The sequence below is a fragment of the Spodoptera frugiperda genome, chromosome 2 (genome assembly GCF_023101765.2).
Source record: "Spodoptera frugiperda isolate SF20-4 chromosome 2, AGI-APGP_CSIRO_Sfru_2.0, whole genome shotgun sequence".
Lineage (NCBI taxonomy): Eukaryota > Metazoa > Arthropoda > Insecta > Lepidoptera > Noctuidae > Spodoptera > Spodoptera frugiperda.
Window position 1 is genome coordinate 8497104 of NC_064213.1, and position 19429 is coordinate 8516532.

General features: G+C 35.3%; 4 protein-coding genes across 4 annotated transcripts; 2 read left to right on the forward strand and 2 right to left on the reverse strand.

The window, feature by feature from the left end:
* Window positions 1-57: 57 nt before the first annotated feature.
* On the reverse strand, window positions 58-6515 carry LOC118269022 (26S proteasome non-ATPase regulatory subunit 2). Its single transcript, XM_050698523.1, has 18 exons — window positions 6332-6515; window positions 6192-6248; window positions 5883-6101; window positions 5705-5790; window positions 5411-5617; window positions 5053-5211; window positions 4550-4679; window positions 3868-4093; window positions 3419-3652; window positions 2925-3073; window positions 2601-2703; window positions 2200-2366; window positions 1896-2013; window positions 1493-1653; window positions 962-1146; window positions 670-875; window positions 419-537; window positions 58-332 (listed from the first exon to the last, which is right to left on the reverse strand). The coding sequence occupies exons 1-18, from the start codon at window positions 6404-6406 to the stop codon at window positions 138-140; spliced, it is 2796 nt and encodes a 931-aa protein (XP_050554480.1). The 5' UTR covers window positions 6407-6515; the 3' UTR covers window positions 58-137.
* Window positions 6516-6640: 125 nt separating this feature from the next.
* LOC118269113 (cytochrome P450 315a1, mitochondrial) lies at window positions 6641-13340 on the forward strand. The gene is made up of 8 exons (XM_035584036.2): window positions 6641-7118; window positions 7752-7929; window positions 8163-8566; window positions 8877-9083; window positions 9192-9328; window positions 9404-9595; window positions 11682-11897; window positions 12034-13340. The coding sequence occupies exons 2-8, from the start codon at window positions 7757-7759 to the stop codon at window positions 12160-12162; spliced, it is 1458 nt and encodes a 485-aa protein (XP_035439929.2). The 5' UTR covers window positions 6641-7118; window positions 7752-7756; the 3' UTR covers window positions 12163-13340.
* On the forward strand, window positions 10344-11538 carry LOC126911460 (cytochrome c oxidase assembly protein COX18, mitochondrial). Its single transcript, XM_050698626.1, has one exon. The coding sequence runs from the start codon at window positions 10451-10453 to the stop codon at window positions 11534-11536; it is 1086 nt and encodes a 361-aa protein (XP_050554583.1). The 5' UTR covers window positions 10344-10450; the 3' UTR covers window positions 11537-11538.
* On the reverse strand, window positions 12979-19332 carry LOC118269112 (armadillo repeat-containing protein 5). The gene is made up of 12 exons (XM_035584035.2): window positions 19002-19332; window positions 18663-18886; window positions 17892-18120; window positions 17003-17171; window positions 16667-16837; window positions 16070-16494; window positions 15632-15977; window positions 15249-15434; window positions 14791-15028; window positions 14510-14618; window positions 14275-14420; window positions 12979-14186 (listed from the first exon to the last, which is right to left on the reverse strand). The coding sequence occupies exons 1-12, from the start codon at window positions 19245-19247 to the stop codon at window positions 13427-13429; spliced, it is 3249 nt and encodes a 1082-aa protein (XP_035439928.2). The 5' UTR covers window positions 19248-19332; the 3' UTR covers window positions 12979-13426.
* Window positions 19333-19429: the final 97 nt, after the last annotated feature.

The following is a 19429-nucleotide window of genomic DNA, read 5'->3' on the forward strand; positions in this document are numbered from 1 at the left end:
GCAGTATGAAGTTTACCTAGTCAGCTAGTAAATAATAAAAAATAAAACTGCATAGGATATAATTCTCGCAATTTTAATAGAACTGTAGCAATGAATACAAGTAAATTTTAATTAAATTTAAATATTAGTAACTATTATTATTGGACCGAAGCCATAACACTATCTTCGTTCTTCTTGAGTATGACGAAGCCTTCCATGACGGGTGATAGGGGAATATACTCGTCGGTGGCGAGTTCCGCGCGCTCTCCGAACGATAGTAACACGGGGGTCGTATGCGTGTGGGAGCCGGCAATTGTTTTGGGAGTTCCGGCCTTACCAATAACGTCGACCGCCTGCAAAATACAAATGTTATAAATTTGATGTTCTACACTCGAAATAAAACAGCACATATTATTCTTGCTTTCAAAAAAATATTTACCTGTCCAACACGCACGCTCACATTCAAGGGCTGAAGGTTTTCGTCGAGGGTCACCAACCAACGGGGCTGCATCGACGTGGCCAGCACATACAGCAGGTAGTGAGATTTTCCGAGGATGACTGAAAGAAAGAAATAATGCTTTTATAACTCTTATTTTGGGAATATCACGAACAAAAAGTAGGTTTTAACTAATAAAATAAAACAAATATACACGACTTGAGAACTTTCTCCTTTTAAAAAGCGATACTTACTGTTCTTACAATCCAGGAAGGCGGTAAGTACAACGAGAAGGCCTGCGAGAGCTGGCTGGTTGATGAGGCGTCGGTCGGCGTGGGTGGGGCAGAGTGTGACGGTTCCCTTGCCGGCGTGGCACAGACCCTGCGCCAGTCGCACCATGAACAAGTGCACCGGCGACTTGCCGTGGTACAGGGCTAGCGCTCGCAGCATCGTAGCCAACCTTTAGAGCAAACAATAAATAAATTAAAATGTTATCCCTATTATGTCCACTGAATTTGCAAACTAATTTATTAATGTGTAATATACCTTGCGTTGTTAGTTCCAGCGCCGACGAGACCCATGGCAAAGATGGCGTTGTAGGCGACGTCATTGTCGGAGTCGTGGGAATACTTGTTGAGTACGTCGATGACGGCCAGTTGTGGGTTGGAGATGGAACACAGAGCGATAGCCAGCGGCACCGCCCGACGCACGGCTGGCTCGCCGTAACGACCCTGAGGGAAAAGATTATAAATATTAGTTGAACAACTGAGAGCTGACCCAACAAGCTTTGCTTTCACAGCAATCCTGATGGAATTCCGTTTTGCCATTTTGATGAATGCAGTTACTATAGTTATTAATGAAATTCTTATTTATACTATAGAACTTTTTGTAACAGTAGAAAATCAACAAAATTATAACATATTCAATGTGGCACAACACTATCCATACTTTAACTAACTAACTAACTAACCAACTAACTTTACTATAAAAACCTTTTATCAACAATCGACGCAAAACACCACATCCACTATAAATATTGTAATACTTATGTTCGGGATTTTATTGTATACCACTCACCAGTTGTCCGAATATCCTGGTGCACATCTCGGCGCCGGTTTCCTCGGCCAGAGCGATGACGGCGACACCGAGCGTAGCGACTGCTTGCACGGACGACAACTCTTTGTTAGCTTCCTTCTCCTTTTCTTTCTCCTTACTTTTACTGTCCTTTGACGACTTTCCTGTAAAATCAAACAAAAACAATTTATTTAATCATTAAAACTTACAACATGTTTATGTTGACAAGGCATAATCCCTTACGGCCCACTAGGTCAGAGTCAAAGTATTGAAGGAAAACGATCTCGCACAAACTTTACACGATTTAAAGTTCGCGTAAAGTTTCCTGTCGATTGCTGTAATCTAAGCGAACCGTAATGAATTCGTCAAATTGGCGAATGTTGCCTTATATGAGAATTTAATTTACCTTTCGAGCTTTTATCGTCCTTGGAGCTACCAGCCGAGCTGCTGCTAGCGTTACTCTCCTTAGCTTCCTTCTTATCCTGTTTCTTGAATGCTGTGTCCTCAGCTGAAGATTGTTCATTCTAAAATAAAAAACATCAAGTTGTCTTACTAAACTCAATATTGGAGAAAAGTTTAAAACATTACACACACAAAGTTCACAAGAAAAGACAATTTTGGGAAATCTATAACAATTATGACTTTGAAGATCCTGCAAGATTTTCAAATAAAACTGGGAAAATCTGAGATAATAATATATGTGTGCTTACATCAGTTTCGTAGTGTTTGGAACAGATGTGCAGCATCTGTTGCACGACGAGTACGTCCCCGGTGCCGGCGTAGGCGCACATGGACAGCGTGGTCTGGCACAGCGACTGCTGCGGCTCCGGCAGTACTTCCAGCGCCGCCATCGTCGCCTCCGTGCGCTCCTTGCAACCTACACAACAATGTATTCATTATTTTACTAATTGCGCATCACTATAATTAATTTTCAGGGAAGGCAACGCGCTAGTTACTGTAGCACCGCCTCTCGTGTAGCGAAGATCTTTCTGTTTATGGTAAATGAGAACCACCTCCTTTTTGGGAAGTAAGTTAAAAATAGGAGACAAGTTATAAAAAAAATATTAATTTAGTGCTATTGAAGGTTAATAATATAATAATGATGTCTCACCTAAGAAGCACAGTCCAAGACCCAAATGAAGGAATCTAGCGTAAGTAGACGAGTGTAAGTCTTTGTTGTCGTCAATAAGACGTTGAATGATAGCGCAGGTCACCTGTGAACAATCACAATGATAAAATTAAACATATTTATAAGTAATCGAATTTAATATTAGGTATAGTATACTTTACTAGTTCATCCAGCAGTTAAACAACGAATAATAACTAGGTCTAATAAAATACTTAATTAATTTATTACTAAGACAAATATTAGTTCTCTTAAAATATTACGATATCTTAGTTTTAAGTTGAAATTGTTAATTAATAATGTACTTACGTCTCCATTGCAAGAACCAACGGCGATCAAACCGCACGAGATGGCGGCGAGCGCGCATATTTCCGCAGGAGCGGCGGTGTCACTGAGCACGGGCAGCAAGTGCGACAGCACGTCTTCACGTTGTGTTCCCGCGTATGCGATACCCAAGCCTAGGAATATAAATAGTTTTGTTAGGTAACTATATAATTATGTTTTGCAATATTGTACTTAATGCTAACAAAGTAAGTAGGGTTTCATTATGTTTTTTTCAGAGTGGAGTATCACAGCGCCGCTTTATCCTTTAGGCAAACTATGTAAGTGCCTAGAGCGCAGGTTACGGAGGGGCGCTGCGAGACGAGCGGGCCCAACGGCCCATGGTGACAAAAGAAATTAAGGGTGTCTTTGAGGTGCTTGCATAGGACGCTCTCTAGGTTTAATTCACTAGTCTCTCAAACTTAAACATAGGGGAAAATCAAAAAGTCAGAAAGATACTCAGAGAATGTTAATGGACTTACCCAAGACGCTGCCAATCCTGAGATTGGCGCTTGAATGGAGCACGTAATCTGACAATAGAGCGAGGGCGGGGTCGCATTCGTTGCGTACCCCGCAGTTAACCAATCCAAGAGCAAGCAGGGCCCCGGCCTTAATGTGCTCGTCTGCTGTGTATAAATACTTGTCAATGGGCGTCAGACCTCCATCCACATCCCATAAGTGGATCATGCCGAGAGAAGCTGCAGCTGATAGCATTCCTAAAATTAAAAAAGGTTTCAAATGTGCAGTCAATGTTTACAAATGCATACTTTTGCAGGGACAGCTGAACATATCCAAGAAAAAGTTCTATTAATATTTGAACTCATATTTATGCATTTTTAAGTTTAATCTTACAATAGATTACCCACAAACAAAAGACTATTCTATAACTCAATAACAATATCAAATACAAGTAGCAACATAAATTACATACCATGGTCTTTGTTCTTATACATCCACTTATTGCCATCTTCGGTGGTGACGAGCTTATCGCGTCCGAAACCAGCATTTACGAAGGCGTTGACAAAAGTGGCAGATAAATTCTGACGGGCAGAGTCCACAGGATGCTCAGTCAACAGTGAAGGTCGCAGAGCTGATCCGGCTGATTCCAGCCATGTTTTGTACACCTCCTCAGGAGTCTTAGGTTCCATGATGTCCAGCTAAACCATAACACAAATAATGTTGTATTATTTGTAACAATTATAGGCTACATTTATTATCAGAAGGGTATATAGGGTATTATAATGATATTTGGTATTTGAATAAATATCAAAGAAGTAGAATTAAAATTAACATCTCAATAATTTTTATATTCAAATATCTATTGGGGTTAATTATTATTAATATTTATTTATATTTTCTACAAAATGAAACCTGTATAGTTAGAATGGATGACATCATGTGTGACACATATTGTCATTATCCATCCCAAAATAAATGGACTACAAGTATTTGTATTCACGTTGTTAGTTACTTAAAAAAAAAGTAGTTTTATTTGTGCTTTAGCAATTTGGACAATTTAGAATCTGTGTAACCAAGACTCTAGATAATCCACAACTTTGTATTTAAACAATAAAACAAAAATTGTACTTTGAATTCTCAAAGTGTTTACTTACTTCTCTTGCGAGACTGAGGAAGTGATCATTGATATGTGCATTAAGAAGAATTGTGCGTAGATCTTCATCTTCTACTTCTAGAGGTATATACTGGCGTGCAAGCATGTAACACAATTGCTTCTTAACCAACCTGATAGGAAAAATAATTAACAATATAATAATTTTTATATCATTAATGTAGTTAAAAATTCAATTGTAGCTCTTATTAAGTATGTCTTAAACTTTAAATAATAAACTGATGAAAATGGCCATTAACCCTTTAACCGCCGCAGTTGTATATAAGCAACTTAATATTTTATAGTTGCTTATATACAACTGCGGCGGTTAAAGGGTTAAGGGATAGAAATAATAAAGCAATTTCTATTCACATTCACATTGAATGCTTATAAAATTGTTTGTTTTTTATACTTAATGAGTTTTCATTTTGATAGCTGTAAAAATTCAAAATTCCAAGTGACTCTGAGTAGTGAAAATAAAAAAGTATTATTAATTGTTATACTTACGGATCAGTACAGGAATTAAAAACTTCTTCACATTTAGCCTTGTCATGGAGCTGCATAGACACTAACAAAGCTCTGGGGTATTCACCAAAGCGGATGTATGTGTCTAAAACTCCTTGGAGGATTTGAGTAGACTCTGGCTCAACAACATAGCTAGCACATCTGCAACAAACATACATTGTTTGAAAATAGGCATTCTAGATTTTGTATTCATTACCTTTACATAAAACACATGTTACTTGTAACTGCAATATGTACATAAGTAAACAAAATCTTTATATAGGTATTTAATAGATTTCAGACAAATACAGCTCAATCAATCAGATAGGAAACTTATTTATTATTTTATTTTATAACTTACCCGATCAAATATAGGCATACTCTAGGATAGTTGCTCTGGTCCATGTGTTGAGTTAGCAGGTCGAGTCTATCAATTTCCATCAGCAAGTCACATGCCTGAATCTCAGCAGAGTGCTTCATGTCAAAGGAGATCACATCCCTGACGAGGCTCAACAAAGAATCCATATTCTCTACATTCCATTCTTCTGCAATTTCACCCTCAAGTTGTCTGTGTGTAAAAAAGATTTTGATTATTTGATACTTTATTAATTGTATTGTCTTTAGTCATAGTAAATGGATTGATTGATAAACATACCTAACATACTCATGTCCCCAATCACCAACATTGGACATAGTTCCAAGGAGGCAGTATTTTAAACATTCTCTTTTCTCAGCAGCATCCTGTCAATTTCAAATATTGCAATTAATTATTTTCTTAGCATGATAATACACCAAACATATCTTTCAGTGACAATACAACTGCTAATGCTCACCGTAGATCCACTGACGCCCATAGCCAATACTGAGACAACATCAGCACAAAACTTCTTTGTTTCAGGATCTTGAATTTTTTCATAGACCAGTTTTAAAGAAGGGTAGTGTTCCCTAAGGAATTTCAGTGGTTTTGGTACTGATGTCATAGATGTAGTAGATGTTCTAATTAGTTTACACAACATTTGCAAAGCCGGCAGATATAGATCAACATCATCTCCCTATAAACAAAATATCAAAAATTAGGTTAGACACAGGATTATCCTTAGTCATGTTCATAATATTTCATAAATGATTAATTATATACGTACCAGGAGCTTTTCAACCAACATATTAAGCTCTTCTTGCAAACGTTTGTCTTCTTCAGACTGTAATAACAATCAAACAATAAGTTCATTATAATTTTGTAGATGGACGCTCGATTACAATCCACTTTTTGTAAATTACTTACCAAGTCATCATTAGGTGCAGCGGCTGGCTCTGCTTTTTCTTTTTTTGATTCCTCAGTTTTGTTTTTAACCGTCATTTTGATATTATTGTAGTATAATTATTAATTTAAAATTGAACAATATTCTATTCTCAGTGACTCTTCGCTTTCATTCAGTGATTTTACAAATTTTGACAAGTCACCACAGCATCGTGATACCTACATAAACAATACAAATCCTACCATATTTTTAGTAGAAAAAAATGGTCAGTCACGGTAGTAAAATAATAATGTCAAAAGATTTTTCTTGTTGCAATATTAGTAAAAATTTATAAACTTGATACTTAGCGCGCAGATTTGAAATAATTACGTACGTTGGCAATTCAGCTTATTAAACATTGAGGTGCAGATGGAATGCAGGATGCATGAGACTAATTAAATGAATGATTATGGTATACGTATCATATTTCAGTTGCATATATGTAGGTACTTTACAAAATTAATTAGCTAGCGTAACATGATGCGATTTGCAGTTGTGTCACCTTTAACTTATTTCTTCCCGTTATTTATTCAACTTGCGTCAGTATTTGGTATTAAAAATGTATTTTAATATTGTTGCGCTCAAACAACATACATAATTCACTGACAATTACCAATTCAATGAGATTTTGCCGTAACATAGGAAGATCAGGTAACGGTTCCCAATAGATGGATGTTCTAACTTAATTCAGTTTGTTTGGGGACGCAGTCGGGTCAAGTCCTGATTCCTTCCAAGAAGTGCACATTGTGTTATCATTTAAACTATAATAAGGTCAGTGTACTTTTACTTTTATATAATTTACCAATTTTATTACTGTAAACTTGTGTAGTAATTATTAAACAGACGATACGATAACTGTAGTGTTTCCAATCAGACGAAGTTGACAGTCTGCATATTTTTACTGCTGTTCGTATAATTATTGATACTCGATAAGTATGATCAATCTCAGGTTTGACTCATAGAATAAAATCTTGACAGTATCATGAATATTGAGGAATTCGCTTCTTTTTACGCGTTTGTATTATGTATATTACTCGACTGATATCTCCTAATAATTCTAAGGATGATTTAAACTTTACTGTAGGTATACAAAAATAATAAGCCTGGTTATGAAATGTTTACGTCCGTAAACATTTCATTTTAGAAACGATTTTGTAACTATATTTATTTGCAAATTAATATTATGTGTACCTATAGAAAAAAAAATGCGGCACTTCGCATTACCTAGTACCTTACCTACCTACGTAAGTTACTCCTTTGTACATCAGCTGCCTTCCAATAAAAGGCCTCTTTAAAATCATTCTAGCCATTACAGAGATTAGCCGATTGTTAGTTTGAAATTATATGTATTAGTCTAGAAAGAAGATAGTGCCTACATTGTGTTTAATCTAAACTTTTTTGCAGATATTATGATTTGCAACAGAAATAAAACTTTATCGAAATTCATCAAATTCAAATTCAATAAGCGTTTATCACACGATGCTGCTCCAGCACCCAAGTCTATTGAATTTATGCCGCGTCCAAAATCTCTGCCTCTTGTGGGAACTAAATTGGATTTCATAGCTGCTGGAGGTGGTTCAAAGTAAGGATTTTGTACTATCAACAATATTTAGTTGAATGTTAAATGTAATTTAAAATTTTATTTGTTAATTAGCAAAGTTTGTAAAACAGAAAATCATGACTACTCGTTGGTCGAGTGATAGCAAGTGTGACGGCCAAAGAATATAATAAGTAATAGGGGAAGTGACGGCCGACCAACGGAATAAAAAGCGTGATGATATGAATAAAATATTTTTGTATGTTTTCATTTTCTAGATTGCACGAGTATGTCGATATTCGTCATAAACAATTAGGTTCCATCTTTTGTGACAAATTAGGAGGAAGTGTAGATTTAGTATTTGTTAGTGATCCCGCACTAATAAAAACACTATTTCTAAATCTTGAAGGAAAGTATCCCATACATATATTACCAGAGCCATGGGAATTGTATGAAAAGCTTTATGGTTCTAAAAGAGGCTTATTTTTCATGAATGGGGAGGAATGGTTAGAAAATCGAAGAGTTGTGAATAAATATTTATTGAAAGAAAATTCTGAAAAATTATTCGATAATCCAGTTAAAAATACTATCAACCAAATGATACAGAAATGGACAACTGAGGCAAAGAAGGGCTCTTATGTGCCAAACTTAGAGAGCGAATTTTATCGACTATCTATTGATGGTAAGTTTAATATTATTACAAATAAGTTTTTTAAATACCATTGTAGAACATAATTTATTATTAGGTAATGTAATTTGCCCACGATTCTTTCTCCTGGGTCATGAGTGCATTATAAACATGTAATTTCACATACACATGACACCCAGACCTGACACGACAATTTGTCGACACAAAGAGTTGCTCCTTGCGGGAGTCGCACCTGCGTTGTGTGGCAGCCGCTGCACCGTTACTTACTTATTTTGAAATCAACAGATTTAAAAATAAGTAGATAAGTAACAGGAGTAGGCTACTTATTTTATTTTTGTTACAGTGATAATATCAGCAATGCTAGGCAGTTCTACTTTCCATAAGTTTAGCGCACACAGTGATGCTTTATTGACTGCATTTGCGGAAGAAGTCAAAAAAATATTTCAGACCACAACGAAATTGTATGGCTGGCCTGTAAACATGTGCCAGAAGCTGAATTTAAAAGTTTGGAGGGATTTCAAAAATTCTGTTGATATATCACTATTCCTAGGTAATTCTTATATGATATTGATCTAATTCATATTTAAATTGATTTAATACGATGATGATGATGAAGATTATGATGAACAAGAAAATGTACGTTCTTCACCTATTTCAGCTAACAAAATTGTCGCGGAGATGATAAATAAGAAACAACCCAAAGACGGACTGATTAATCTTCTTATTGAAGAAAATCTTAAACCAGAAATCATAAAAAGGATTATCGTCGATTTTGTCATCGCTGCTGGTGATACGGTAAGTATTTATTTACGATTATTTTACTTTTGTGTTAATTTAAAATGGATAGTTACTTATTTGAGGTATTTTCAGACGTCTTATACCACAATATGGACATTGTATCTATTGTCTAAGAACAAAGATGTGAGACAGGAACTATTTAAAAGAAATTCTATTATAAACTATGCGATAAAGGAATCTATGAGATTATATCCTGTTGCACCGTTTTTGACCAGGATTCTGCCCAAAGAATGCATCTTCGGAGCTTACAAACTTAAAGGAGGCGTGAGTAATTTATTTATGCAGTTTTATCAATATGCTTTTGTTGTAATAAAGTTAAAACGCATACACCAATATAATTACATGGCAGCAGTTCCATTTACTAAATTGATTACCGTGTTGATTAAGTGATCGCAAGCGCGACTGTCAAGTGTTAAGCATAGGTTCAATTTCTGGGTTAGCTAAAGCATTTTCAGGGTTTTGAAATTTTCAAAAATTCTTCACATATCATGGAGTCTGAAATAAAGAGCGGTGTCAGGAAAAACGCTTCTTCCCTTTTATGTTTACAAAATTACTGGTGAAATGTCGAAGTTATATTTGGTATATTACGCATTTACTTTAGTAATTTGATACAAGACTACTATTACTACGCCTAAAGCTACGTTGTACGTGCGGCCCCCGTAACAAAAGAAAACACGTCTTTTTTAAAGTGCTCATAATTTTTTTATATTAAATTTTTAGGACAGCATCTAAAGATAAATTATTTAATGATTTTATTCCTTCTTATTAAATACACAATAAAAAAAATATAACATTTCCCGGGTCGAATTTGGAAGTTATGCTGTCTGTACCTACTCTGTTTTGGACTTAGACGAAGTAAATCAAATAGACAAAAAAAAAAAAACAAGAATCCTTAATCAATTTTTTTTCTTGAATAGCAACCGAGATCCTTAATCTATGTTTTTGAACAAGATTTTTGTGTTGACATTGACAATGTCAATAATATTTTTTGACACAATTGAAAATATTTGACAATTTGACATTTGTTGTTATTGTATTCCATCTATGGAAGATAGGTTATGTTATACAACTTAAACTATATAAATAAAATAATTAACGAAATTAAATACTTCTTTCAAAATGTTAATATACAATTGTATTACAAAGTTAAAATTTAGCCCTACATTACAAACCTATCGGAAATTTAGTGCAATTTGTTGTAATCATAGCGAAGCAAAAAATGAAAACAAAGTGTTTAAACATAAATTATTCAATAAAGATAAGTTTAATGCTGTGGATGTACACATTCGAAGAAATATTTCAATGGAAGGATTTCTAAAATGGCAAGAACAAACGTACGCAAGTATATCTGGTAGCACGCCGGTACATTTTATGCAGGATGGTTTACTCTATTTCCATGATATCACAGGAATGTCATGGTGGGCCACAATTGTAACATCTACGATACTTATAAGATCGCTTATGACTTTACCACTGTCTGTATACCAAAACTATATATTGGCTAAAGTTGAAAACATCAGTCTGGAGTTGAAAGATTTGGTCAATGAATTAAAAAAAGAAACATCAATAGCAAAGAAAGCCTACAACTTAACAGACAAGCAAGCAGTAATATTGTACAAACGGTCATTGAAAAAACAGTGGAACAATCTAATAGTGAGAGATAACTGCCACCCCTTCAAAGCTAGTTTATTAATTTGGTTTCAAATCCCAATTTGGGTGTGCATGTCATTTGCTTTGAGGAATCTAGTATATATGGCTGATGCAGACCCTGCAGCATTAGTGACATTTATGGAATTATCTGCAGGTGGCATAGGATGGATACCCAATTTAACTGAACCAGACCATTCATGGATTCTACCTGTAGCATTTGGATTGACCAACTTATCTATTATTGAAATACAAAGGTTATCTAAGCTAAGACAACCATCTAAGCTGTACAATGTTTTTACAAATGTCTTCAGAGTATTTACAGTAATAATGATACCTGTAGCTGCCAATGTGCCATCATGTATGTGTCTGTACTGGATGACCTCAAGTAGTATTGGATTAGTTCACAACTTGATCCTACTGTCACCTTCATTAAGAAGAAAACTCAGGATACCTTTAGCTCCAAGTGAACTTGAAGAACCTTATAAACATATAAGACAAGAATTAAAACATTCTTATAAAAATGTGTTAAACAGAATTATACCAAAAGAATCATAACATTTTCTTTTATTTGTACATTCACTTGGTTTCCCTTAATCTAGTAAGTTTGTGATGAAGTTTATAGGTATGTTAAACACATTTCCTATTAGAAACTCATTTATTGTGATTGTTTTTTATTTATCAAAATATTTACGATTTACAGACTCCAATAATAGTTTCCATTTATACATCTGGAAGAGATGAGCAATACTTTAGTAGAGCTACAGAATATCTGCCTTACCGTTGGGACCGCAATGATGAAAGGAGGAAACATCTTGTGAACCATGTGTCTTCTGCTTCATTACCATTTGCTCTTGGGGCCCGGTCATGTATAGGTAAAAAGCTAGCAATGCTACAAATGACAGAACTTATAACTCAGGTAAACACCCATTTTTAAAATATTTAAATTATTCCAACATGGGATCTCATGTTTTATTAATTTTTTATTCCAGGTCTGAGATTTTTTGCCACTTGATTCTATTATAGATAGCAATATATTTTATTTTTTGTTTCAGATGGTACAAAACTTTGATTTTGAATGTATAAATAAAGATGAAGTTACTTCCAAAACTTCTCAGGTACTTGTACCTAGTCAAGAAATCAAGTTATCTTTCTCGTTGAGAAAACCGGAATGTGCTGAATAGACCTACAAAATAATATGATTTATTTTTTTGTATTATATGATAGATCACATTCTATGTAGTATTATAGTCAAGACGCTTACGACATAACTTTAGGGGCACAATCTCCACGGGTGAATATATCGCGACGATACCTGGTTAGGCTGGTTACACAGGGACGCGAGTGCAAAACTGCGGACACGCAGCGATATAGTCGTCTTGCTACTCCTTTTTTTAATATTTCTGTATAAGGAGTAAGGAGTCACATATGACGATACTACCGCTGCGAAACAAAAATGACTAGAAGACCAAAAGTTGAACGCAGTCAGACAATTTTCAAACTCAAAACAAATGGGTAATGTTTGTGTATCTGACTATAGATTCCGAACGATAGCAAGAAAACATGAATAGACAACAATGGATATTACCGATTGATAGCTGTGTGGACTTGTGGACGATTTATGTGTACTTAGACAAAAACTTGGATGAAAACTATGTATGAATACCTATATTCCATTCCATTGATACCAGCAAAACTATCACCGTGAAGTGGCGCGTTTGCGGTACAACACGATATTAGTAAAAGAACTCGTGTTAATCCTAGACCATCCTAGATAACTAAAGACGTTTATCGGACACATGGCTATCCGTCGAATCTTGTGATCTTGTATATTGTTTACATATCTACATAAAACTATATAATTGTTTCGCATTAGAAATCACGGCGACATACTCGCTCATGGAGGTTTTGGAGATGCCTTATTTATAGTCTTTTAACTTATGACAATGATCAATAATGACGAAAATATAAGTAAATTATAATTAATAATACGCAATGTATACAAGTAAATATAAATTTAATCAACATTAAGCAGCCTAACTTTTATTTAATCCTAAACATACAACATTAAAGTATTTGTAATATTGACTGTTATAAAAAGATATACACTTGCAATTTTAATTCATGAATAATTAATTGGATAATGTAATACAGTGCCCAAAAAGACGATTTAAGAAATTATGTTAGTTATTTACTTATATTAATAATAAAATTATGATATCACAAATATTGACTGGGTGGGTAATTCATTATATAAATGTTTTAAAATTTTAAATAAATGCAATAACCATAACATGTTAAATTTAAACCTATGTAAATATCTAGCGTAATAAAATATGTATTGCTATAAGTGGCAGTTATATTTTTGTTTATTATTTATATTCAAGCTACTAAAGCACTATAACAGGAATCAAAGATCTGAAGCTCCCTTCTAATTAATAGTAATGATCACTTAACCAACTGTCTCAGTATCATAGACTTAATATCTTCAAGCCACTGTTCTTTATACTCTAAATCAAGTATATTCCTAAAAGATTTCATTCGATCCGTCTCACACATTTTACCTGTTAGCAAATAAGCAACTGATTCTACACACAAGAATCCCATGCCCTCACTGAGTGACCATACGTATATCTTATCAGCAGTATCCGGATTTAACTGGAATTGCAAGATAGCACTGCTGAGCAGCCCTTTAAGTTTTTCGAATAAGAATCTATCTGCTAACAAGAGTACTTCTAAATTAGTTTCTAGTTTCTCAGCCATTGGGAATATTTGGACATCATTCTTAGGGTTGTTTAATCCAAAGTGCAATAAGGTGAATAGGTATTCTAGTGCAGGTTTGGTTACATTCTTCAACCTGACACATTTTTCTTCAGATTCCTTGAAGCAACCCATCAGCATAGCGCTGAATACTTCCGAGTTTTGACACAAAAACACTCTGTTGGCCTTCACAGTTGTCAAGTCATCTAATTCGAAGGTAACAATTTCGTCAAGGGATAAGTTATCGAGTATAGGATCGTAACTAACGCATATTTGTCCCGTGAATCTATTTTCGAGAACTTTGGGATCTTTTATGTGTACATTATTTGCTAATTTTGCTAAAGCTGTAACACAATCCTGTATGTCTTCTTTCGATTCGGCTATTATCGAGAACAACAAGTTAAGTGCGCTGCAGTCTATCAAATATTTCTTGAGGGGTTTTTCAGTTCTGAAAAAAACAGATTTATTTAGTGAAGGTCGAGAAAATAGTAAATGTAGTTATATTAAGTAATATTAATTAAGAATTAAATCTTTACCTCACAATGTATGGCAACGTCAAGGACAGTGTTTGTTTCATAGTCGAGCTTCCTTTGAGTAGTTGATAGCTAATTTCACCAATCCCATAACTCGACTCTGCCAATATCGTCAATTGGCTTAACAGTTTAGCACTAAGTCGTAAGATCTGAAAGGAAAGGACGAACAATGTAACAATTATAAATTAATCAATTTCATAGAAAACTTTTGTAAAAGTTTATGTATTAGGAAACTTACTTGTTTACACTGTTGGCATTTGGCAGGCGGATGTTTAGAAGAGACGGACATGTAATGCAATCGTAGAGCTAACCTATGTTTCAATATGCTCATCAAGCAAAGAGCATTGCTGAAAATAACACAATTAATCATTATTTACATGTATAATTCAAATCTTAAAAGCTTTAACTTAACGGCACACACAAGATGTAATCAATATCAATATTTCTTTATCTAAATAGGACCATAAACTAAATTACTTGTGAAGAGAAAAAGTTACAAAAACGTCCGTAAAAAGCTACCTTAATACTCTAGCAAGAATGCGAGCAGCTCGTCCAAGAGGTCGCTTGCATCTTTCCACGTAGTCTAAGAGAGCATTCAGGCACTCTCGTCCAGTCAACAGTTCTAGTGTTTGATTGGGAACCGGCTCCTCGCGTATAGCGCCGAAAGAACTACAAGCTCCGTGCGACACTCGAAACAATAGCACCAGAACGCAGGCAATGCGAGAAGATTTGGTATTTGTCACTAGTTTTGCAGCATCTGAAAAGGTATTAGCAATAGGTACATATTAAATTCATGTTTATTATAAATTTATACAGGCCCAATTTGTTAGGTTTGTCTCCCTCGAATAACATAATAAAAGTATTAAAAATACTTGGAAAGATATTGAGAAAAAAAAACTGTAATGTCATAATTTCAACACGAATTTCGATTCTATTGTGTAAGAAAGCCTATCCAAACGATATGACGTTCCTTTTACCTTCCAAAGGAGTTTCTTCTTCGACGCTTTCGTCGTCTTCCATGATGAGTTCGTCGAGATCATGCGCCACCTGCGCGGCGTCGAGCTCGGCGGCTGCGTTACTAGGCCCAGCCAAGTCTACTATTTCACCCTCGTTGTCACTGCACACGGGCGAGTAACGACCCGATATTTCTGAATCTGAACTATCTGAAATAATAAGAAAAAGTATTTATCATTATTTATTTGCTATTTTTAACCATATTTGAAGCAAAATGCTTCCAAATCCACATACAGTAGAAAAATAGGAATTTTTAATAATAGAAATACTTCATAACTTTCTACATATCACTATCATGAATATATTTTTACCCTTAAGTCATTGAATCAACAAAAAAATACTCTACCTTCTTTATTGCTATAGGGCGACGTGGGTCCTCCAGAACTACTCGGGCTCCACTGATAGTCGGTCCAATAAGGAGACATAGAACTTGTATCCCCAGAACTGACGCCCGACTCAGGACTCCAGTCCCACCTAGCACGTTTGTTAGACGAAAATCCTCTGTACTCTGGACTAAAGCCAGATTGACATCCATCCGAATATGGAGACAACGGACCATGATCTCCTCTATCTGGGCTCATTGAGACACGCGATCCTGACGCTTGAGGGTTTGTAGGCCATTCAGGACTTTTAGGCTCCCAATAAACACCGGCTGACCAATCTTTACTGGCCATTTTAATCAGTTGGGACTTCTGAAAGATAATTAATTACAAATTATTCACATGTATGATGTTAGGGGCTCTTAGAAAGAATGTCAGGGCTCTCAACTCAACTCAATGCTTACCTTTTTGATGGCTTTCGGGCTATTAGACCTTGCCCTCTTAAGGCCCTTACGTCTATTAGGCGATGCCTCGTCTTCACTTTGGCTATCATCTGTCGCGTCACTGTCAACCGCATCAACAAATCCAACGATCATATTGTCCCTTTCTATCACTACCTTCAATTCATCTTCATTCTGACACGATAAAGGACCTTTACGTCGTGCAAATAGACTTGCTTTTCCTTCAGCACTGCTTGAGCTGGGCTCAGCAGGTGGCATTTCAATATCGGATTTAACTTCTTTTAAACTTTCTTGGACTTTATTCCCAGTTTCAGTAACAACTGTTTTATGTTCTGTGTTAGCATGTTCATCTTTCATTGTAGTTAAATATGTAGTCAGTTCATCAGTAAGCAAACTTACAAGACCTTCATTAACCAAGATCTGGAATGCTGTAATATAAATTACACATTATACATTTTAAAATGCCGGAAATATTAGGGATTCATGTAACATAATCACCATTCTAAGAATTATTGGAGAAATAATGGAAAGCTTGGGTGTGTGTAAAATATTTTAACTGGAGTGCTTATTTAACAAGAATTATAAGGATACAAAACTCACAAGTATCGTCAAAAACGTATTGCAGGAGAGCGTGCATGGCGTGCGGGTTGACTCGTGCGGCGGCTACTAACAACGGCAAGCCGCCACAATGACGCAAACGAGATCGGTTCACGGATTCACCACTCAACTGCGCCAGAGCATGTGCTGTACCTTCCGGCCATGAGGCAACATCTGCAAAGTTATGTAAAATTCTTTTAGTACTATGTTTTATTATATTAGTGGACAAATATTGTTTGTAGGACACCAATCTTCTTGTGTATCTTAGCTGGTTGTAGCTTTTAAATCAAGAGGTATGTGTTAATTCAATTTGATCAAATCATTAGAATAAGTGAGTACCTGTATTTTTCTGCAGTATGCCCACCAAACACTCGACAAACCCTGCAATGCCCAGTAAAGGACGACAGCTTGACAGGTAGCAAAGATTCATGAGACACTTCAAAGCCAATGATTCAAACTTCTTTGTTAGTGCTACAAGGCACTGATACCCTCTACCATCACCTTGGATCTGAAAAGAAAAAGAACTTATTAAACCTTTACCATAGACCTTAAGGTTTCTAGACCTCTTTAGAAAAAACCTACTGCAAAGAAAATACATATCAAGTGTGGGATAGCCATGCTTCGGCACGAATGGGCCGGCTCGACCGGAGCGATACCACGGCCTCACAGAAAACCGACGTGAAACATCGCTTGCGTTGTGTTTCGTTGTGTGAGTGAGGTTACCGGCGGCCCAATTCCCCCTTCCCAATCTTCCCCATCCCCATTCCCGAACAACAACCCTTAAATTCCTAACTCCCAAAAAGCCGGTAACGCACTTATAACGCCTCTGGTGTTTCAAGTGTCCATGCTTATCATCAGGTAATACGTGTGCTCGATTACCAACATGTTTAAATAAAAAAAAACATTTATTTCACAATCTAAAAACAAGTGACATTTACAGATTATGGCCTTTTAAACACTGTGAGGGATTATGGGTACATATTCATGTCCCAAGTCTAAAGTCTTAAAAGTCTAAAGTCTTAAACAATAACTTATTAGATCAGTCAGAAAAAATAAACATTAGTTACTTGATAATATACATAAAATATTTAATATTAAAAACAATTTGACTTACATCTTGTGGGTATAAAATAAATCCTCTCATTATTTCTAAAAGGTATCTTACTGAGTGAGTAAGTAGACATATTCAGTGACATGTACAAATTCACAATAAAATGTAACCACATACCTGTTCAGCACATTGTGCTGTAGAATGTGTAGTAAAGTATCCAAGACACTTCAATATCCCAGTAATAAGTTCTTCTTGACTCTTCCTCAATCCATCAGTCTCACGCGCTGGAGTAGTAGATTTAATAATACCAGCAGTCTCACATTCTGTGGTCAATAATATTGCTATGCACCTAACTGAGTTCAAACTGAGCATCTCTTCTCTTTTCTCGGTAACCATCCATAGTTGTCTGTAAAAGATGATTTTCGTAATGTAGTTACTGTTCTTCTGTACATGTTAGCACAAATTAATAATGTGAACAGTACTAGTTTATAGTTCTAAACAAATTTTGCAACTACTGCAGCCTGCATTAACACATTTGTGGACAGTAATATCTCACAAGTTGCAGCTACTAAGACACTACTTTTTTCGTACATTACCCACAGGCTAGTGTCACATAATGCAAAAATGTAAAATAATGTAGTGACAGTACAAAAGTCGCAATTATACCTGTGGTGACAGTACAACTTGCCATTCTTTACAATAGTATGAAAAATCAGTTGTTGTGAGGTGTACTGATTTTATGGAACTAAAAACTGATATGTCGACAGGCATACTGTTGAATCACTTTAAGCAATTTAGTTTTAAGTTTTGATTTTTTTATTACCTTTTTATTCTTTATTACCAAGGCACAATATTGAAGCAAGGACAATCAGTAAGTAATATTTTTATAGTAATTAAAATATTAAAAGCATCAAAAACAAAATTGTTTATGATACTTTTGCGACTTACCTGATGGCCCGTACAGCCATAGTAAGTGTAGGGTATGAAGTATTCTTGTCTCTGTTCTCAATGAGTGTAACTAGTGCAGTCACAGCACCGTGATTGTGTAAACCATCTGCATTGGTAGTTCTTTGTGCCAAGTTCCCAATCACTCGGCATGCTCTACCAACTATGCTATCACGGCACACTGTTTTTATTATATTCACTAAAGGTCCAAAACTGTATTTCCCAACCTGAAACGATGAACAATAATATGGCTAAACATTCTTCAGGTATATTATACAGAGCAACAGCTTCATGATATAGTTAGAAAAGTGTAACTCAATTTTAGCGTATAATATCACTTACCGCCAAGCTACTTTCTTCTTCAAGACAACAATTACCGAGTATACTTAAAGTAATATCAAGTATTCTTTCATTGGGCTTTCGTAAATGTGGCAATAAACATTCTAAGCCACCACATTCCCTGAAAAGTTTAATTCCAGTGTCGTTACTTATGACTTTATTCCTTATTTTTAACAGGGTTTCTTGGACACGACTAGAAGATGATGATTTCAAGCCTTCTATAATGGATTTAACATAATTTGAATCCATTTTTCTAAACAAATTATAATTTTAAAATTTTAATAACAAAGTTTTGACATTTTCTAATTCATTGTCCAGCTGATTTTGTCTATGGTAACTTTATTACAAATCCTTAGTCTGTGGTTCTACTGCACTGTCTTTGTCTAGGGCTGTGGTTTTGTTTTATATTTCCATTTTGAGAACCAGTGACG

Coding starts and splice junctions, on each gene's coding strand:
- LOC118269022 (XM_050698523.1), bottom strand. CDS start 6,406: ATGACGGTTAAAAACAAAACTGAGGAATCAAAAAAAGAAAAAGCAGAG. Junction 6,249..6,331: donor CTGCACCTAATGATGACTTG/GTAAGTAATTTA, acceptor TTGTTATTACAG/TCTGAAGAAGACAAACGTTT. Junction 1,654..1,895: donor GGACGATAAAAGCTCGAAAG/GTAAATTAAATT, acceptor TTGATTTTACAG/GAAAGTCGTCAAAGGACAGT.
- LOC118269112 (XM_035584035.2), bottom strand. CDS start 19,247: ATGGATTCAAATTATGTTAAATCCATTATAGAAGGCTTGAAATCATCA. Junction 17,172..17,891: donor CAGCACAATGTGCTGAACAG/GTATGTGGTTAC, acceptor TTTTCTTTTCAG/ATCCAAGGTGATGGTAGAGG. Junction 16,838..17,002: donor CATACTGCAGAAAAATACAG/GTACTCACTTAT, acceptor ATAACTTTGCAG/ATGTTGCCTCATGGCCGGAA.
- LOC118269113 (XM_035584036.2), top strand. CDS start 7,757: ATGATTTGCAACAGAAATAAAACTTTATCGAAATTCATCAAATTCAAA. Junction 7,930..8,162: donor GCTGCTGGAGGTGGTTCAAA/GTAAGGATTTTG, acceptor TTCATTTTCTAG/ATTGCACGAGTATGTCGATA. Junction 8,567..8,876: donor TTATCGACTATCTATTGATG/GTAAGTTTAATA, acceptor TTTTTGTTACAG/TGATAATATCAGCAATGCTA.
- LOC126911460 (XM_050698626.1), top strand. CDS start 10,451: ATGTTAATATACAATTGTATTACAAAGTTAAAATTTAGCCCTACATTA.